The sequence below is a fragment of the Erinaceus europaeus genome, chromosome 5 (genome assembly GCF_950295315.1).
Source record: "Erinaceus europaeus chromosome 5, mEriEur2.1, whole genome shotgun sequence".
NCBI classification, from domain to species: domain Eukaryota; kingdom Metazoa; phylum Chordata; class Mammalia; order Eulipotyphla; family Erinaceidae; genus Erinaceus; species Erinaceus europaeus.
The window spans coordinates 23145071-23165545 of NC_080166.1; the positions used below are offsets into that span (position 1 = coordinate 23145071).

General features: G+C 37.6%; 1 protein-coding gene across 5 annotated transcripts in view; it reads right to left on the bottom strand.

Moving 5' to 3' along the window:
• CDH12 (cadherin 12) overlaps positions 1–20475 on the bottom strand; it is a 1156262-nt gene that overhangs the window by 40303 nt on the left and 1095484 nt on the right. For all 5 annotated transcript variants that reach the window (XM_060191184.1, XM_060191183.1, XM_060191185.1 and 2 more), the window contains one exon: positions 14825–15078. In XM_060191184.1, coding sequence (XP_060047167.1) covers positions 14825–15078 — 254 coding nt within the window. The remainder of the gene's footprint in view (positions 1–14824; positions 15079–20475) is intronic.

The following is a 20475-nucleotide window of genomic DNA, read 5'->3' on the forward strand; positions in this document are numbered from 1 at the left end:
TAACAAACATCCTGAGAAAAGAAGTATTACCATATGCCTAACACAATAACAGACTAGTAAATAGAAGCAATGCTGACTTTAAGCCAAAAAAAATAAAGTGAGAAAGAAATCTAGGGGCTGGGTGGTAGTGTACCTGGTTGCTCCTTGTCTCCACTTGTGGGAGGAAAGTCTCACAAGTGGTGAAGCAATGGTGCAGGTCTCATTCTCTCTCTCTCTCTCTCTCTCTCTGTGTGTGTGTGTGTGTGTGTGTGTGTGTGTGTGTGTGTGTGTGTGTGTATCCTCTTTCCTTTTGGATTCCTCTCTGTCTCTATCCAAAATAAATAGATAAATAAATAGATAAATAAGAACTGAAAACAAATCTAAAAATGAGCTTCACAAAAATTCAACTGTTCACCATTACATTTATTCACACAAGTCCATTCCTTCAACTACAATAGTTTATCTTCTTGATTCCATTGCCTTCATCATAGACTTCTGGGTCAGAACACCGACCACACAGCAGACCTTGCACTATACTATAGGAGACACCCTGAGTTCAAATCCTTGTATCACATGGCAGGACCATGGCACGAGGAAAAGCTCCATATGGTATGAAATACTATTGTGATATCTCTCCATCTGTCCATGCTTCTATATATGATTATTTTAATTAGTGAAAAATTAGAGCAGGACAATTGGACGTGCGTGCAGGAAACATGGGTTGCCAAAAACAACATCTCCAAATCAGATATATATATATATTTCTTTTCCTCTCACATAAACCATCCAAAATTATTGAATTTTACATTTTGTACCGGTATATATGCTAGCATTATTTAAATTTAGGATACATATCTATAGGTGTATAGTATATACACACCTATATCCATATCTAGATCTTATATCTGGATTGCAATATGTAAATATAATGGGTTTTTCAGTTTTGAATGTCTTGTATAACTTGATGTTTATAGTTTCTTCGAGAATCGATCTTGGAAAAATTCTCCAGCTATAAAATGGCTAAGAAGTCAAACTCCCCAGATGCTAGTGTACTTATTCTCTACTTAAGTATGTGAATTCCACATTCCCATTTTTTTTAAGCTTCTATGAAATAGTTCACAAGATCAGCCCTACCTAATTTCCCCCTTCCACATTCTGTGTATACACTAACTCTGTTTTTTTTTTTCTTTAACATTATCCTAGTTGTGTATTTATGATTACTGGATACTCCTAATGATCTAAGAATCTGAATATAAATATGTGTTGGTGGAACATAGTTAAACTTACAACTCTTATTTTCACTTAGAATTAATAATGCAATTCAGAAAATGTTTTTGGTAAAGAAATAGCACTGCATTTTTAAATAAGAGGTATAAAACTTGATTACTCTTGTAGGTAACAAGTATACTACTTTTAATTTTATTTTTAATAAGTCTATCAAACTCTAGACTTCATGTTTTAGCAGGGTTTTTTTTGGTTTTGTTTTTGTTTTTTGTTTTTTTGTCTGTAGTCTTCTTTCTTAGAAAACAGTGAAGACTCAGATAGCAAATGGGAGAAGAGATTTTATCCATATGGGCCATAAGATGATATGATGAGATGCTTTAATAAAAATGTTTCACAGGAATCAGGAGGTAGCACAGCAGGTAAAGTGCAGGTGGCGCAAAGCACAAGGACAGGAGAAAGGGTCCCAATTCGAGCCCCCGACTGTCCACCTGCAGGGGAGTTGTTTCACAAGAAGTGAAGCAGGTCTGCAGGTGTCTATCTTTCTCTCTCCTCAGTGTCTTCCCCTTATCTCTCTATTTCTCTCTGTCCTATCCAACAACAACAATAATATCCACAACAATAAAACAACAAGAGCAGCAAAAGGGAAGAAGTAAATAAATATTTAAGAAATGTTTCACTTATTAATGGTGAATGATCAGAATGGATCTGTGTCAGTCATCAAACTCAGGACGTTTTTCTTTCAAGTCCATTACATTAACTGCTGTACCACATAACATGTCACACATGATAGAATATTAATCATTTTGGAGCTGTGATTTATTTCTAACCTTTATCTCTGTAACATTAATTTATTTGTGCAGCACTGGTATGTACATACATAATTTGTAAAGACATCAGCGATGAACATGAGCAACTATTATCTAATTATATATTCTATACTTAAAGCTCCCAGTGTTATATTCTGTGCAAAAAAATAAATGTTATTTTGGAGTAGCACTTTGATTATATATTATTAGGGATAACCTCAACAAATATGTCTGAATAATTCTTTATGCTTGCTGAAATACTTTTTTTTTTTTTAACTGTTCAGCTCTGGCTTATGGAGGTCCTGGGGACTGAACCAGGGACTTTGGAGCCTCAGGCATGAGAGTCTCTTTGCATAACCATTATGCTATCTACCCTTGCCCTATGTCTGAATAAATCTAGTATCAGTATCTGAAACATTGAAAGCCTAAAAGATTCTCATTTTTTTAAGTTTCATAAGCAAAGACTTAATGTGTGTTATTATTTTATTATTATTGTATTATTATTATTATTATTATTATTATTGCATTGGATGCAATATCATTTGGTATGAGTTGAGAGAAGCATGAAGGAGAGTGATCCCCACCCAAGAGGTTCCAGGACTGGGGGAAATATATACTCTATAGAGGAAGTGGGAGGTTCCTGCTGTCTTAGGGTTAAGAAGGCAACAGACAGTTATTGCTATAATCACATTATTTGGCGATTAGGTTAACTTTAAAAAATCCCATTGTTAGGATTTTCTGTATCATACACAACATCACCATAATTTATGTCCTTTGACATTATTTGTATATAGCTGTGCCACCGGTTGCTTCTGTTCTCTCTGGTCTAGGCGATTAAGAGAATCAACATACTAAAGACTATGTATTAAAAAGACTCAGTCTGTACTTTAAAAAGTTTGAGACATACAGTCAATTTTCCCTCTCATAATAATTAAACAATGGTTTATATGACTAAAAATTAATAAGAGTGTACATAAGCACCATTCCCACCACCAAAAGAGTGTGTCCCATCTCATTCCCACCCCCATTGTTTGTGATGAACAATCTTTTTGATCTATTTCTGTATCCAGTTGGCCAGAATCTTGTTTAATATTTTGACATTTATGCTCATCAAAGATATGGGTCTGTAGTTTTCTTTTTTGTTGTGTCCCTATATGCTTTTGGTACTAGGGTGTTGTTGGCTTCATAGAAGGTGGAAGGGACTGTTCCTGTTTCTTCGATCTTGTGGAATAGCTTTAAAGTATAGGTATTAACTATTTCTTGAAGGTTTGTAGAATTTGTTTGTGAAGCCATCTGGTCCAGGACTTTTGTTGTTGGGAAGATTCTTAATAACTGTTTTGGTTTATTTGTCTGTGGTTGGTGCATTTAGGTTTTGTAGTTCTTCTTGGTTCACTTTTGGAAGGGCATATGTTTCTAGGAATTCTTATATTTCTTCCAGTTTCTCTAGCTTGGTGGCATATAGTTCTTTGTAGAAGTCTCACATGATTTTCTGGATTTCTGTGGTGTCAGCTGTGATATCTCCTCTATCGTTTACAATTCTTCTTATTGGAGTCTTCTCCTCTTTTTTTTTTTTTTTTTTGTGAGTCTGGCTAGGGGTTTGTTAATTTTGTTTCATTTTTCAAAAAACAACATTTGGATTCCTTGATATTTTGTATGGTTCTCTTATTTTCGATGTTTTTATTTCTGCTCTAATTTTAGTAATTTCCATCCTTCTGGTTGCTTTAGGGTTCCTTTGTTCCCCTTTCTCTAAGTCCTTAAGGCATGCATTAAGGTCATTTATTTGAGCTATGCAGTAAGGTCATTTATTTGAGCTTTCTCTTATTCTCTGATATGTGATTGTATGGCTATGAGTTTCCCTCTCAATACTGCTTTAGCTGTGTCCAAAATATTCTGATAATTTCTGTGCTTATTTTCATTTGTTTCCAGGAACATTTGAATTTCTTGCTTGAGTGTCTCTTTGACCCAGTGGTTATTAAGCAGTATATTGTTGAGTTTCCAAATTCTGTGACTTTTAGTAATTTTCTGTTTGTTCTTGAATGTTAGCTTTACTCTACTGTGGTCTGAGAAGATACTTGGGATGATTTCAGTGCTCTTGAATTTGTTGATAATGTCTTTGTGGCCTACCATGTGATCTATCCTGAGTATGTGCTGCATGGATTTGAAAAGAATGTGTATTCCAGTTTTTGCAGGGTGAAGAACTCTGAAAATGTCGAGGAGGTCTAGTCTGTCCATCTCTTCTTTTATTTCTCTTGTTTCTTTGTTGATTCTCTGCTTCATTGATCTGTCTAAGTGTGAGAGTGGGGTGTTAAAGTCTCCCACTATTATTGTATTATTATTGATGTATTTTTGTAGATCTTTCAATAGGTATTTGATGTATTTAGATGGTCCCTCATTGGGTGTAGATGTTAATATCTGTTAAATTTTCTTGGTTGACTGATCCTCTAATAATTATGTAATGACCTTCTCTATCTTTTATTACTTTATTTAATTTAACGTCTACGGTGTCAGAGATGAGAATGGCTGTTCCTGCCTTTTGTTGTGGTCCATTAGTCTGTATGATAGGTTTCCATCCTTTCATTTTAAGTCTGTGTTTCTCTTGTTGGGTCAGGTGGTATTCTTGCAAGCAGCATATGGATTGGTTGTATTTTCTGATCCATCCTCCCACTCTGTGACTTTTAATGGGTGAGTTCTTTAAGCCATCAACATTCATTGATATTATGGATTGAATGGACTATTGTGCCATTATTCAATGATTTTTATTTGCTATGATATATGGCAAATATTATAGTTATGTTCTTGTTTTAAGAGGTCTTTTAGTACCTCTTTCAGGACAGGCTTGGTGATGGTTGACTCCTTTAACTGTTGTCTGTCTGAGAAGGTTTTGATCCCTCCATCTAGTTTGAATTGAAGTCTAGAAGGATATATTATCCCTGGTTGAAATCCTTTTTCATTCATGGCTCAATATATATCTTGCCATTCTTTTCTGGCTTTTAGAGTTTGAGTGGAAACTGATAGTCTTAATGGGTTTTCCCCTGTATGTGACTTTTTCTTTTTCTCTTGAAGCCTTTAAGATCCTTTATTTATCCTTACTTCTTATCATTGTAACTGTGATGTGTCTTGGTGTCTTCAGGTCTGGGTTGATTCTGTTTGGGATTGGCCACAGCAGCCTGAGCAAAGACAGCCAATTGTAAGAAGTATCCAAAAATAGGGTGGGGGTATAGTATAATGGTTATGCAAAGAGACTTTCATGCCTGAGGCTCTCAAGTCCCAGGTTCAATCCCCCACACCACCATAAGCCAGAGCTAAACAGTGCTCTGGTAAAAAAAAAAAATATATATATATATATATATATCCAAAAAAAAAACAAAAAAAACCTCCAGGTAGTCTTTCCCAGGCAGGAATGAGGCTATGATTGGTCAGGTATTTTGTTATTCAAATAGAGTTTCAGCCACTTAAAAAAAAGAGAAGTTAAACAAAAATGAAAAGGCTTGGAATGACACCCTGATGAGCTAGGACTCTTGGTAAAGAAAATAGCTCAGAGGGAAGCCTGCTAGAAACAGCTGTCAAGTCCCTGGGGGTGGTTCTGAGGTGGGGGGTAAGGATGGGCTCAGAAATAATCAAAAGATTTCCTTTCTTTGTCCCCTTGGCCTCTGTTTGTCAGCCCAAGTGTGAGTTATGGGACTGTATTTTGGTGTCACACTGACCAGCCCATGTTCACCCTCCTACAGATAGCCCAGTAGCTTACCCTATCCAGAGTATCCCAGGTCACACGCTGCTGCTTTTTGGAGCTCATTGCAGCTGCTGCTCCAATGTTGCCATCTTGTCTCCGCCCCTCTCCCCCAGCTGTTCCCCAACAAATGAACTTTTTTTTTTTAGAGGAAGTTGAAGTATTTATTCACACAAACACATAGAATACACATCATTACAAATTTGCACATGTACAGACACAGAACAGACATAGAACACAGGGACCTCAGGAAACCTGAGGGTTCCCCCACCAAGCCAGAGTGCCAATCACTGGCACCATTGTTTGGGACAGAGACCCAGATGCTGGGAGCTCGTTTCCATTTATAGGGAATGGGAGACTTCTTTGTTAGAAGTTTCTGGCCAAAGGCTCACCAACAGTCTTGGGATAGTGGATCATAGTCTAAGATACATCTGTTCATTCCTTCTTTCTCTTTCTTTTTTTTTCTTAATTAATTAATTTATTTATTTATTTATTGTACTATTTTTTGGGGGAATTAATGTTTTACATTCAACAGTAAATACAATAGTTTGTACATGCATAACATTCTCCAGATTCCCATATAACAATACAACCCCCACTAGGTCCTCTGAATCCTTCTTGGACCTGTATTCTCCCCACCCACCTACCCACAACCACCCCAGAGTCTTTTACTTTGGTGAGATATGCAATTCCATTTCAGGTTCTACTTGTGTTTTCTTTTCTGATCTTGTTTTTCAACTTATGCCTGAGAGAGTGAGATCATCCCATATTCATCCTTCTGTTTCTGACTTATTTCACTCAACATGATTTTTTCAAGGTCCATCCAAGATTGGCTGAAAACGGTGAAGTCACCATTTTTTACAGCTGAGTAGTATTCCATTGTGTATATATACCATAACTTGCTCAGCCACTCATCTGTTGTTGGACACCTGGGTTACTTCCAGGTTTTGGCTATTACAAATTGTGCTGCCAAGAACATATGTGTACACAGATCTTTTTGGATGGATGTGTTGAGTTTCTTAGGATATATCCCCAGGAGAGGAATTGCAGGATCATAGGGTAGGTCCATTTCTAGCCTTCTGAGAGTTCTCCAGACTGTTCTCCACAGAGGTTGGACCAATTGACATTCCCACCAGCAGTGTAGGAGGGTTCCTTTGACCCCACACCCTCTCCAGCATTTTCTGCTATTACCTTTTCTGATGTATGACATTCTCACAGGAGTGAAGTGGTATCTCATTGTTGTCTTTATTTGCATTTCTCTGACAATCAGAGACTTGGAGCATTTTTTCATGTGTTTCTCAGCCTTTTAGATCTCTTCTGTGGTGAATATTCTGTTCATGTCCTCCCCCCATTTTTGGATGGGGTTATTTGTTGTCTTGTTGTTGATTTTGGAAAGCTCTTTATATATGTTGGTTATTAAACTCTTGTCTGATGTATGGCATGTAAAGATCTTCTCCCATTCTGTGAGGGGTCTCTTGGTTTGGGAAGTGGTTTCTTTTGCTGTGAAGAAGCTTTTTAATTTGATATAGTCCCATAGGTTTATACTTGCCTTAGTTTTCTTTGTAATTGGATTCATTTCATTGAAGATGTCTTTAAAATTTATGTGGAAAAGAGTTCTGCCAATATTTTCTTCTAAGTATCTGATAGTTTGTAGTCTAACAGCCAAGTACTTGATCCACTTGGAATTTACTTTTTGTATTTGGTGAAATACAGTGGTTCAGTTTCATTCTTCTACATGTTTCAAACCATTGTTTCCAACACCATTTGTTGAAGAGACTCTGCTTTCCCCATTTAATAGTCTGAGCCCCTTTGTCAAAGATTAGATGTCCATATGTGTGGGGGCTCACTTCTGGGCTTTCAATTCTATTCCACTGGTCAGTGTGTCTATTTATGTTCCAGTACCAAGCAGTTTTGATGACAATGGCCCTATAATACAATTTGAGATCTGGGAGTGTGATGCCTCCAGTTCTGTTCTTTTTTCTCAAGATTGTTTTGGCAATTCTAGGTCTTTTCTGGTTCCAGATAAACATTTGTAGCATTTGTTCTATTCTCCTAAAAAACGTGCTTGGGATCTTGATGGGGATAGCATTAAATTTGTAGATGGCTCTGGGTAGTATATTCATTTTGATGATGTTAATTCTACCAACCCATGAACATGGAATATCTTTCCACTTCTTTGTGTCTTTTTCAATTTCCTTGAGTAGTGACTCATAATTTTCAGTATACAAGTCTTTCACTTCTTTGGTTAGGTTTACTCCTAGATATTTTATTGTTTTAGTTGCTATAGTAAAAGGAATTGATTTCTGATTTCAATTTATTCTAGCTTAGTGTTTGCATAGAGGAATGCCACTGACTTTTCAATGTTAATTTTGTAGCCTGACACCTTACTGTATTTTCTGATGATTTCCAAAAGCTTCTTGCTGGATTCCTTAGGTTTTTCTGTGTATACTATCATGTCATCTGCAAATAGGGAGAGTTTGACTTCTTCTCTTCCAATCTGTATCCCTTTAATTCCTTGCTCCTACCTTTAGCCAGACTCACAAAACAAAAAAGGGAGAAGACCCAAAGAAATTGGATACTAAATGAAAGAGGAGATATCACAACAGACACTGCAGAAATTCAACATGTCATGTGAGGCTTCTATGAACAACTATATGCCACCAAGCTAGAGAATCTGGAAGAAATGGGTGATTTCTTAGATACCTACCAACTTCCAAAACTAAGTAAAGAGGAAGTGGATAACATGAACAGGCCCATCACAGCTAATGAAATTGAAACAGTTATCAAAAATCTCCCCAAAAATAAAAGTCCTGGACCAGATGGTTTTACAAATGAATTCTACAAAACCTTCAAAGAAGAACTAATACCTCTACTTTTAAAAGTCTTCCAGAAGATTGAAGACACTGGAATACCCCCTACCAGCTTCTATGAAACCAACATCACTCTGATACCAAAAGCAGACAGGGACACAACCAAAAAAGAAAACTACAGACCAATATCTCTGATGAACATAGATGCTAAAATACTGAACAAAATTCTAGCCAACTGGATAGAGCAGTATATTTAAAATATTGTTCATCATGACCAAGTGGGGTTTATCCCAGGCATGCAAGGTTGGTTTAATATACATAAATCAATCAATGTGATCCACCACATCAACAAAAGCAAGACCAAAAAACCACATGGTCATATCAATAGATGCAGAGAAAGCCTTTGACAAAATCCAACATCCCTTTATGATCAAAACATGGGAATAGATGGAAAATTCCTGAATATATTGGAGTCTATATATAGACAACCTATAGCCAACATCATACTCAATAGTGAAAAACTGGAAGTATTTCCACTCAGATAAGGTACTAGACAGGGCTGCCCACTATCACCATTACTATTCAACATAGTGTTGGAAGTTCTTGCCATAGCAATCAGGAAAATATACTATTTTTTAACAAAATTGGAAGAGGATCAGAAGGCACTGGGGACCCAGCGTACAATGGTGGAGGAAGAATTTTGGTGGGGGTGGAATTGGTGCACAGACACCTGTCATGGGGAGATAAGGAACTGTACTCACGTGATAATTCTTGCAAATCATTCTTTCTTTTTTAAAAGATTTTATTTATTTATTATTGAGAAAGATAGGAGGTGAGAGAGAAAGAATGAGACATCACTCTGGTACATATGCTGCCAGGGATTGAACTCAGGACCTTATGCTTGTGAGTCTGATGCTTTATCCACTGGGCCACCTCCAATACCACACAAAACATTTGCCAAACAAAGTTATTTGAATTTATTTTTTAATCTCATGTATTAAAAAAAGAGACAGGCATTTTGAAGCTTTTCAACTCACTAATGATGGCTGTACTCATTCTATATAACAGGATGGACATATTCTGAACAACAGCAACAGAAAGTCAGTGTTTCAAACTTCAAAGGTTAAACAAGGATGGTACTATCTGGTACTATGCTAAGTGAAATTTATATATTTATATAGACAATCTCACTTAGATGTGAGTTACAGAAAAACAGAACAAGGGAAAGGACAAAGTGGAATTCTGTCTGCGTAATAGAAAGGTAAAGACAAAGGTAGTTATTACAGCGGAGAACAAGTGAATTTGAATAAGACTTGTACTGAGAGTGAACAGTATCAGGAGGGAAGCCACAGTAGAAGTAGTGCATTTCTCTTGTGCATTCTCTATAAACCTATATGTCTCCTAGTCCTGAAACCTCTGGGGCTTTGCTTGCTTTCCCTCATGCTTCTCTTGATTCATACCAGATGATACCGCATTTGCTGATCTGAATCAATTCAATGCAACCAGTGCCAACTTGACATGTTTCACTTTGGACTGCGTCCAGAGACACCAGGTATGAAATGTCAGCCCTCCAGCTCCAATACTCTGCACCATGTTGCAGATGCTACCGTGATGCCAATTTGACTTGCCTGGGCAGATGACCTCACCAATGTGTCCTGGAACTTTACCTCCCCAGAGTCCTACCCCACTGGGGAAATACAGAAACAAGCTAGGGCTATGGATGGACCTGCTAACACCCATGTTCTGCAGAGAAGCAATTACAGAAGCCTTCCACCTTCTATTCCCCATAAAGATCTTTGATCCATACTCCCAGAGGGGTAAAGAATAGAGAAACTTTCAGTGGAGGGGAGGATATATAAGATATGGGACTCTGGTGGTGGAAGTTGTATGGAATTGTACCCCTGTTATCCCACAATCTTGTCAGCCATTATTAAATCACTAGTAAAAAAATAAACAAAACAAAACAAAAAAGTTACCTTGGTGGGGCTGGGTTGTGGTAATATACCTCAGGAAGTGACGTGAAACTGTACACATACCTAAAAAATACAGTCTCATAAACCAGCATTTCCTCAATAAAATTTTTTTTAAAAATTGGGTAGTCGGGTGGTAATGCAATGGGTTACCACAAGGACTGGTGCAAGGATCCCGGTTCAAGCCCCTGGATCCCCACCTGCAGGGGTGTCACTTCACAAGCGGTGAACCAGGTCTACAGGTGTCTCTCTTTCTCTCCCCTTCCCTGTCTTCCCCTCCTTTCTCCATTTCTCTCTGTCCTATCCAACAACAACAACATCAATAACTACAACAATAAAAAAGACAAGGCCAACAAAAGGGAAGCAATAAATAAATGTTTTAAAAAAAGGAACAAAGATTTTAATGAAACCTATGAGTGGTATGAGACATGTATTTGGAGCATTACAACTAACTCAATCTCTCCTCTGAGCTGAGCTGTCCAAAGCTAATATCATCACCACATTTTGTTTGTTATGTTGAGTGGTGATAGACAAATAATAGCAATTAGAATAATAATAGGAAATACCCAAAGGTAAGGGGAAACATAAGACTAAATTAGTGCCACTACACCAAACCTTTGGAAAGACATTTAAGCAATAGAAAAGCAAATCAGAGAACAAACCTAAATGCTTCACATGTGGATGCTTATGTCCGCCAGCATCTTTTCACTGTCTTTCTCAAGTGAGCAAACATGTATTCAGTTCAAGGAAAAATGATTCACAGGCCATGTTTCCCTAGCTGATGTGCTCCAAGCATCTTGTTTACTCCAAGGACATGAAATGTAAGATGACTTTCATGTCAATTTAAAAGCAGCTCTGTCTTTTGACAACTCCTCATGGGGATCAATTAGACCCATCTGTGTCTACAGTGTTAGTGAGACAGGTGGCTACATAGAAGAAGTAAGACCGGGGCTACTCTTTCATTTCACCTAAAGGAGTACTTGTCAGACTCTAGCTCTTGTAAAAGACATGTTGCTGGAGAATTTCTCTGCCCTTCTATTTTTTTTTTTTTTTTTTTTTTTTTGCCTCAAACCACTCTTGACTCATAGCATTTTCTCATACTGGTACTGGCAAGTTTGTGACTTTCAACTTTCTTTTACTGGGGAATATGTTCTTCTCAACAAAGTTTATTATTTTTCTTTTAGCAGAGCAACAACTTCATGCATGGGTGAATTCTCAGCTCCAGACTGACATTTTCATTTAGAGGGACAGAGAGAGTGAATGGTGAGATACCACATGGCATACCCTCTTGTGCCATGGCATTTCCATGTAGAGGAGAGGGTTGAACCTGTTTCAAAAGCTGGTAAAGAAACGGGGTGGTGGCATACCTAGTTGAGTGCACAGGTTACCGTGTGTGCAAGCACACCAGTTCAACCCCCATTCCCCACCTGCAGGGGATAGGGGAGAAACTTCACAAGGAGTTAAGAAGATCTGCATGCCTCTCTCTGTCTCTCTTTCCCTCTCTTGCTCACTATCTCTCTCTCTTCTCTCAATGTCTCTCTGTTCTGTCAAATAAAATATAAAGAAAGGAAATATAAACAACAACAAAAAAAGGAAAAATGGTGGCTGCAATGGTGGTATGGTGGATTCATAGTAACAACAATAATCTGGTAAGGCATACTGCCCACTACCTACCCAGTAAGATATCACTACACTTTCTTGATTATCTTAAAGTAGTATATTAACTTCATATCTTCATTTTCTTTTCCTTTTGGTTGCCTTTGTTGTTTTATCATTGTTGTGGTTATTATTGTTGTTGTTATTGATGTCATCATTGTTGTTAGGACAGAGAGAAATGGAAAGAGGACAGGAATTCAGAGAGGGGAAGAGAGACACCTGCAGACTTGCTTCACCACTTGTGAAGCGACTCCCCCTGCAGGTGGGGAGTTGGGGGCTTGATCTGGGATCCTTATGCAGGTCCTTGAGCTTTCTACCATGTGTGCTTAACATGCTGTAATATCACCACCACCCCGTATCTTCATTTTTATCTTGATGCATTTCTGCTTCTCTGAATCTTCAAGATTGGACTATACAGCAAATTAGATTTAGTGTAATGTCTGGGATGTCCAGAAAATGTTATCCGCTATCCAACCATAAGAGTTTTTATTCACATCAAATTCATCTTTTAACAATTCATCTTACAAAACTCAATCTTTCTTCCATTAACCGATAATTTTTGAAATTATCAACAAATCCACTCACCGATCACTTTAATCTTTCATAATTATCAACAGTACTCCAGGTATCTTCAGAAATAAGACTGATAAATGGTGTCAGGTTAACATCTAACAAACACAGCAGATTAAGTGGGATACTCCATAAACATTGATGTTCAGCATATATATTGGACTATAAACAACATGTCATAGTGACATTGAACATGTTTCTCTACTTTCCATAATAAATGTGCTTCTTCAGAATGTACTCTTAATTATTCATCCTTTAGTGCACCCTTTCTCTCTCTCTAGTGACTCACTTTTTTAACTGAAAAAAACAGTGTTTTGATGAGTCTGTAGACTATATTCCATCATAATTGGATCATTTTACCTCCCTATCAGCAATGTTCTGTTTCCACTTCCCAACACACACACACACACACACACACACACACACACACACACACACCCCTCCTGTAGCCTTCTCTTGCATCAGGAAGTGAAAAACTCACATCTTTGGGGGGATGAATTCAGATGAATAGAAAGAATAGAGTTTATCATTTCTGAGCTTTTCCTATGAAGTGTAAACATGTATTGGACTGACTGATGAAAAATCAGTCTATCATTTTTTTTTATTATCTCATACCTTAAAACCATATCAATTAGCCTTTAGGGCTTGTTTGCACGTCCCTTCAGAAATAAGCATATTGGCATTCATTTTTTTCAATCCTACTTCCATGTCATGATCTAGGCTTCCAACTTTGGCTTATTTGTTTTCCTTAGTCTCTTCTATAAGTTACAGTAGAGATACATCTTCTGGATGTTCTGTGAACTTGTCTATTTTAGAATTGTATGCATTTATTTTAATCAGAAGAATGACAGAGACACAGTAAGAGATAGAGATCCAGAACATCACTCTAGCATAGGGCATGTGAGGGGTCAAATCAGGTACCTCGTGCATACAGGTCTGAAGTTCAACTACTGAGCATATTGTAATATGCAAAATTTGAATTCTTTATATTTCTTTTTCTTTCTTTCTTTCATTCTTTCTTTTTTGCTTGCTTGCTTTCTTTTTCTTTCTTTCTTTTCTCTCTCTTTTTAACAAAATACTACTCAGATCTGGCTTATGGTGGTGCATGGGACTGAACTTGGGACTTTGGAGCATTTGTTCTTAAATTTTTTGGCTTTATGTTCCATTTCTTCTCTTGACTATATTGAAGTATACGTGATATAAAAGACTGCACATACTTAATACATAGATCTTGATTACTGCGACCATCTCACCATTGTCAAAGAAATAAGCAACACCCATCACCCTGTGGGTTTCTGTGTGGTCTTCTGTTTTTTCTTTTGATACATGTGAGAGGTGTTTTCTCTTTTGATAGTGACTCTTTAAAAAGCTGAAGGCTACTCAGGGACCTTTGAAGTCATCAAATTTCATACTTTAAATGTCTAAGATTGTAAGAAGATTCTTTTATGAAATCATGACAAGAGCAGAAATAAGATCTAGGGTATTAATAAGAAAAAAAAAAAAAAGCCGAACTTGGACTAAGTTTGGTATATTGCACCAAAGTAAAAGACTCTGGGTGGGGGTGTTCAGGTCCTGGAATATGATGGCAGAGGAGGACCTAGAGGGGCCTGAATTGTTATGTGGAAAATGGAGAAATGTTACACATGTACAAACTCCTGTATTTTACTGTTGAGTGTAAACCATTAATCCACTCAATAAAGAAAAAGAAAAAAAAAAACATCTTATAATAAATACATATAGTGGAGGGGGAGAGTGAGCATACACAGTGGTTGTACAGTGAAGATCTACTTCTGCTTTCTCTGGTCTTGTTTCTTTTTACTACAAACCACCCTTTCAAAGTGGAAGATTATGAACAAGTCACCTCTTTATTAGTACGTCAGTCTCTTTATTGTTGTCTGTTTCGTTTTCTCTATCTGTGTGTGTGTGTGTGTGTGTGTGTGTGTGTGTGTGTGTGTGTGGCCTTACTTGTGGACATATGGGCAGAAAGTGGAGAATTTTTATGCATAAAACAAATCAAATTTTGAATCAGAACAAGTCTTTACGTATGTTAGAGTATCAAGTACTGAAAATGCCCTTCCTTACCTGACAGCACTGCTGCCCACGTCCAGGTCTTGCGCAGTGACAGCACCAATGACAGTCCCCACGGGTGTGTCCTCGTAAACCTCCATGGTGTACAGGGGCTTGCTAAACACTGGAGGCTCATCCACATCCATCACGCTGATCTTCACTGTGGCCGTGTCTTTAAAAGGTCCCGCAGAGTGAAATCGGTGGTCAAGGTGAAGGTTGGAGGCTTCTACTTTAAAAGTATAAGCTTTCTTTGTTTCAAAATCCAAAGGCTGTAATGAGGACAAATCAATCACAAGGGGCTACAATCTCATATCAAATGTAACAAACACGATTCGTGTTATATCAGAAAAAATAGGCAACTTCATACAAATTATATTGTCTTAAGGGGAAATGATCACACATTTATAAAAAATATTCTGGGGTACTTGTAACTATGATCCACAGCATACAGTAAGATTTCATGTATGGAAAGATACATTCTGGATAGGTCTTAATTTTATAGGCGTAACAAGTGGACAGTTTGAAGGAGGCTCTTCCAGTTTTATCAAATGCTGCCATCTAGTGGAATTAATCAGTAATTAAAACAACCAAATTATTAGCTAGTTGAAGATACAGTATAGATTGAAATCAAACAATTAATATATGAAAGAGCTATTTTTTTCTTGAGCCACCTTATTTTAACAACAGTATCAATTTCTATTACATAAACTTTATATTTATGTATTGTTATGTGGAAAACTGAGAAATATTATGCATATACAAACTATTGTATTTACTGTCAATATAAAACATTAATTCCCCAATAAAGAAATTTTAAAAATTACATGTGTATAAATACATTTGAATTAGCTTCTTCCACACTAACATTGAGCTGAATCCAGCCAGATTGAAAATATATATGGTGGTAAATATGAAAAAAATGTTATTTTGTATCCTCAGGGTTTTTAAGTAATTAGTGGTCACAGTATTGTCTGACCAGGATTTAATTTTCAGAATTAAGGCTTTGTACATATAATTGCCAAATAAAAGTAAAAAGTGAAGCAAGGTATGAAGAAAATTCATGAAGTTACTCTCTGGCTGTTAGCTTTAATTTTTAGGACTAGTTCCCTTAACTCTTTTTCAGAATATTTAATGTCCTTCTAGCTAAAAGTATTACATTCCAGAAAAAGGACACTGATATGATGCTTTATTTAAATTAAAATTTAAAGGTCAGTGACTCTGACTTCTAATCACCTATGAAAAACTAAGGCATCATGAAATTCACACTAACATAGTGATTTTTCTGGGACCATTAACAGATTGTGTTTTCTAAATTAATCCCCTTTAGAGAGACACCAGTAACTTGATAATTACTGCATCACCACACCTCTATTTGCTCAGTACACCCAGGGGAAAGGCGGAAGGCATGTTTCTTTACTGACACGCCGATGTTGTATGCATATTTATTTTTTTATTTTTATTTTTATTTTTTGCCTTCAGGGTTATCGCTGGGGCTCCGTGCCAGCACTATGAATCCACTGTTCCTAGGAACCTTTTTTTTCTTTTTGTTGCCTTTGTTGCTTATCATTGTTGTTGTTATTTCTGTCGTTGTTGTTGGATAGGAAAGAGAAATGAAGAGAGGAGGGGAAGTCAAAGGGGGGGAGAGAAAGGGAGACACCTGAGAGTCAGGTCGTAATGCAGCGGGTTAAGCACACTTGGCGCAAAGCTCAAGGACCGGTGTAAGGATCTGGGTTCGAGTCCTGGCTCCCCAACTGCAGGGAAGTCGCTTCACAGGCTGTGAAGCAGGTCTACAGGTGTCTATTTTTCTCTCCCCCTCTCTCTTCCCCTCCTCTCTCCATTTCTCTCTGTTCTACCCAACAATGACAACATCATCAATAACGATAACTACAATAAAACAACAAGGGTAACAAAAAGAATAAATCAGTAAAATAAAATAAAGAAAGAGACACCTGGAGACCTGCTTCACCGCTTGCGAAGCTACGCCCCCGCCCCGCAGGTGGGGAGTGGTGGGCTCAAACCCATATATCTGCCCAGGTCCTTTTGCTTTGGGCCACGTACATTTAACCCAGAGCTACGCCCAGCCCCCTTCATTTTCTCAGAGTAGAAAACAGTTCCGCAGCTTGATGAATAATCTCTAAATTATACAGCCACACAAGCAGCAAAATAATGGGTTAATATATCAGACCTACTTGTGATCGCTTAAAAGATCCAATAAAAGCCATTGCTGGTTAAAAACAAAACAAAAACTAGCATTACCATGAAATCACCAAACCTCACACACTGGAGAATTTTATAAGCAGCAGTGGCTTCTCTTAGACTTGGCATCAAATCTCTTTCATAATAATTTTTATTCCAGGGATTTATGCTTATTTTAGTTGTAAATACCCCCCTTATTTTGTTCAATTCATCTTTTTTATACATATTTTTGTTTTCTCCTTGATGTTTTTTAAATATATATACATATATATATTATTCATATCATACCTGCTTCATACTGATTTTCTTCAATATGTATCTTTTTCCTCTTCGGAATTTCCATTTCTTTTTTTTTTCCCTTTTGTTGCCCTTGTTGTTTATCATTGTTGTTATTGCTGCCGTTGTTATTGGATAGGACAGAGAGAAATGGAAAGAGGAGGGGAAGAGAGAGATGGGGAGAGAAAGATAGACACCTGCAGACCTGCTTCACTTCAGGTGAAGTCACTCCCCTGCAGGTGGGGAGCCGGGGGCTCAAACCAGGATCCTTAGGCCTGCCCTTGCCTTTTACACCACGTGTGCTTAACCTATTGTGCTACCCTGACTTCCTTGTTTTTTTTTTCTTAAAGCCAATATGTCATAGATGATATTTAAATTATTTGCTAAATAGAAATATATTATCAAGAGGAGATAGTTCCATGATGTTCTTGTTTTGACTACTCCCCAACTCAACTACTATATTAAAGGAATAAAATTCAGTAACAGACAAACATCAGATAGAACAGGGAAAAAAAGAGTATTATTATTAAAGAAGAAACCCCCAGATAAGAAACTAACATAAAACTGGAACATTTTAAGTTGGGGTTAAAAATGACAGGACACACATTTTCAAATACCTGAAGAGCTTTCATCTAGATTACCAAGTAGACTGTAATAATCTCCCTGTGGTGAAATAACAATAATTTAAATTATTACTAGTGATAGCTTTAGGTTAAAGAGCATGGCATAGTGAGGAAACAAAACTATTTGAATTTGAAATAATTAAGTTATTGGGGCCAGGTGGTGGCACACCTGGTTGGGTGCACACATTAGCATGTTTAGGGACCTGAGTTCATGCCCCTGAGCCCCTAGCTGCAGGGGTGAAGCTTCATGAACAATGAAACAGTGCTGCAGGTGTCTCTCTTTCTCTCTCCCTCTCTATGTCTCCATTCTTTCTCAGATTCTCTCTGCCTGACTTCAGGTGTGGAATGACAACCCTTCAGCTTCATCATTTGGGTGAGACCTTTCCTCTCATAGTATTCTCTAATTCCATTCCAGGTGTTCCACTCCCCAATAAAGTCCCCAAACCTAGATATAGTCCAGGTCCCCCGAGACAGAGCATAGGTTCACCCATGCCCATAAACTAGGGGAAAAATATATACCTGAAAGCAGAAGTACACAAGAGCATGCAGGGAATACCCTCAACACTTCCTCTGCACTATTAGTCTTTAGGTCCATGATTGTTCAACAATTTGTTTGGCTTTGTATGTTAACTCTCTTTTCAGCCACCAGGTTCCGAATGCTGACCAGACTTCCCTGGACAGACGACCCCATCAATGTGTACTGGAGTGCCACTTCCTCAGAGCCCTAACCTACTAGGGAAAGAGAGAGACAGACTGGGAGTATGGATAGACCAGTCAATGCCCATGTTCAGCGGGGAAACAATTACAGAAGCCAGACCTTCCACCCTCTGCAACCCACAATGACCCTGGATCCATACTCCCAGAGAATGGGAAGGCTATCAGGGGAGGGGATGGGATGTGGAGATCAGGTTATGGGAATTGTGCGGAATTGTACCCCTCTTATTCTATGGGTTTTTTTAAATGTCTCCTTCCTTAAATAAATAAATTAATTAATTAAAAAAATTCTCTCTGCCTCTATCCAAAATATATAATAGTGTAAATATAATGCAATGCAACATAATATACTATGAAAATATATTTGGTGGTCTACATGTTGATATGACCAAATATAAGATGAAAGTCACAATAGCAAATGAAGCTTTCTCTCTACATATATACTAAATAGAGAAATGTTAGAAATGACCGTTTACTTAATGGATGAGTTCTGTGAAGAAGTACTAAGTTATTTATCATTGGATAGGCTCTGGGGAACACAATGCTTTGAGAGATGTCTAAATATGGTCTGAAATAGAAAGCTGTACTAGCCTATTGAAATTTAAAAATGTATAAAGTATATTTTCTGCAAAGTCTTCTCTGTGACATTTAAACAACAGAAGCTCAGGAGGTCATGATAAAACATTGGATTCCCTGAATTCAATTCTCTCTCTCCTCTCACTCATTCAAAACTAAATAAATCTTTTAAAAAGCTAAAAAAAAAAAACCCTTAAATTTGGAGTTCCAAATTCTGATGTAATTTTATTTGACTTACCCCACTTTATAGTCACTCCCAATTTTTACTTTTATTGATTTATTTTAATATGTATTGATTTGTTGTAATGAGGGAGAAATGCAGAGAGAAAGAGGAGAGAGAGAGAAAGAGAGAGAGAGAGAGAGAGAGAGAGAGAGAGAGAGAGACCACAGCACTGCTCAGCTCTGGCTTACAGTTTTTCTTGGGATTGCAGCTGGGACCTCAAAGTCTCAGGTATTAAAGTCTTCTGCAGAACCACTATGTTGTCTCCTCAGCCCCACTCCCCCCCCCCCTTTTTTGACGTAGGTTAAATTCTATCTTAGAATGTACAAATAAGTCCTGTTACTTCACAGCCCACTCTCTATGGTCTCTCAGGTGTTAAAATACATCCGATCACCTGTATGGTCATGTGAACTTCTTAAAATCTAATGGTTATCTTCTCTTTACTATTTTATTAGTGATTTCATATCAATTTATAAGATCATAAGATAACAGGGGTATAAATCCACACCTTCCCCACCACCAGCAATCTAGATCTCTAGTACCTCTATTGGAAACTACATTAGGGAGTCAGAGTATGGGACACCTGGTTTAACACACACATTACAATGTGCAAACCCGGGAGTCGGGTGATAGTGCAGTGGGTTAAGCGCACATAGCACAAAGCGCAAGGACCAGCAGAAGGATTCCAGTCCGAGCCCTCTGCTCCCCACCTGTAGGGGAGATGCTCCACAGTCTGTGAAGTAGGTCTGCAGGTGTCTTCTCTCCCTTTCTCTGTCTTCTCTCCCTCTCTCTGTCTTCCCCTCCTCTCTCCATTTCTCTCTGTCCTATCTAAAAACGACAGCATCAATAGCAACAATAATAACTACAACAATAGTAAAAAGACAACAAGGGCAACAAAAGGGAAATAAATAAAATAAAATAAAATAAAATAAAATAAAATAAAATAAAATAAAAAAACAATGTGCAAACCCCTGGGATCATATTCCCCTGGTCCCCACCTGGAGGCGGAAAGCTTCACAAGTGGTGAAGCAGGGCTGTAAGTGTCTGTCTCTTTCCTTCTC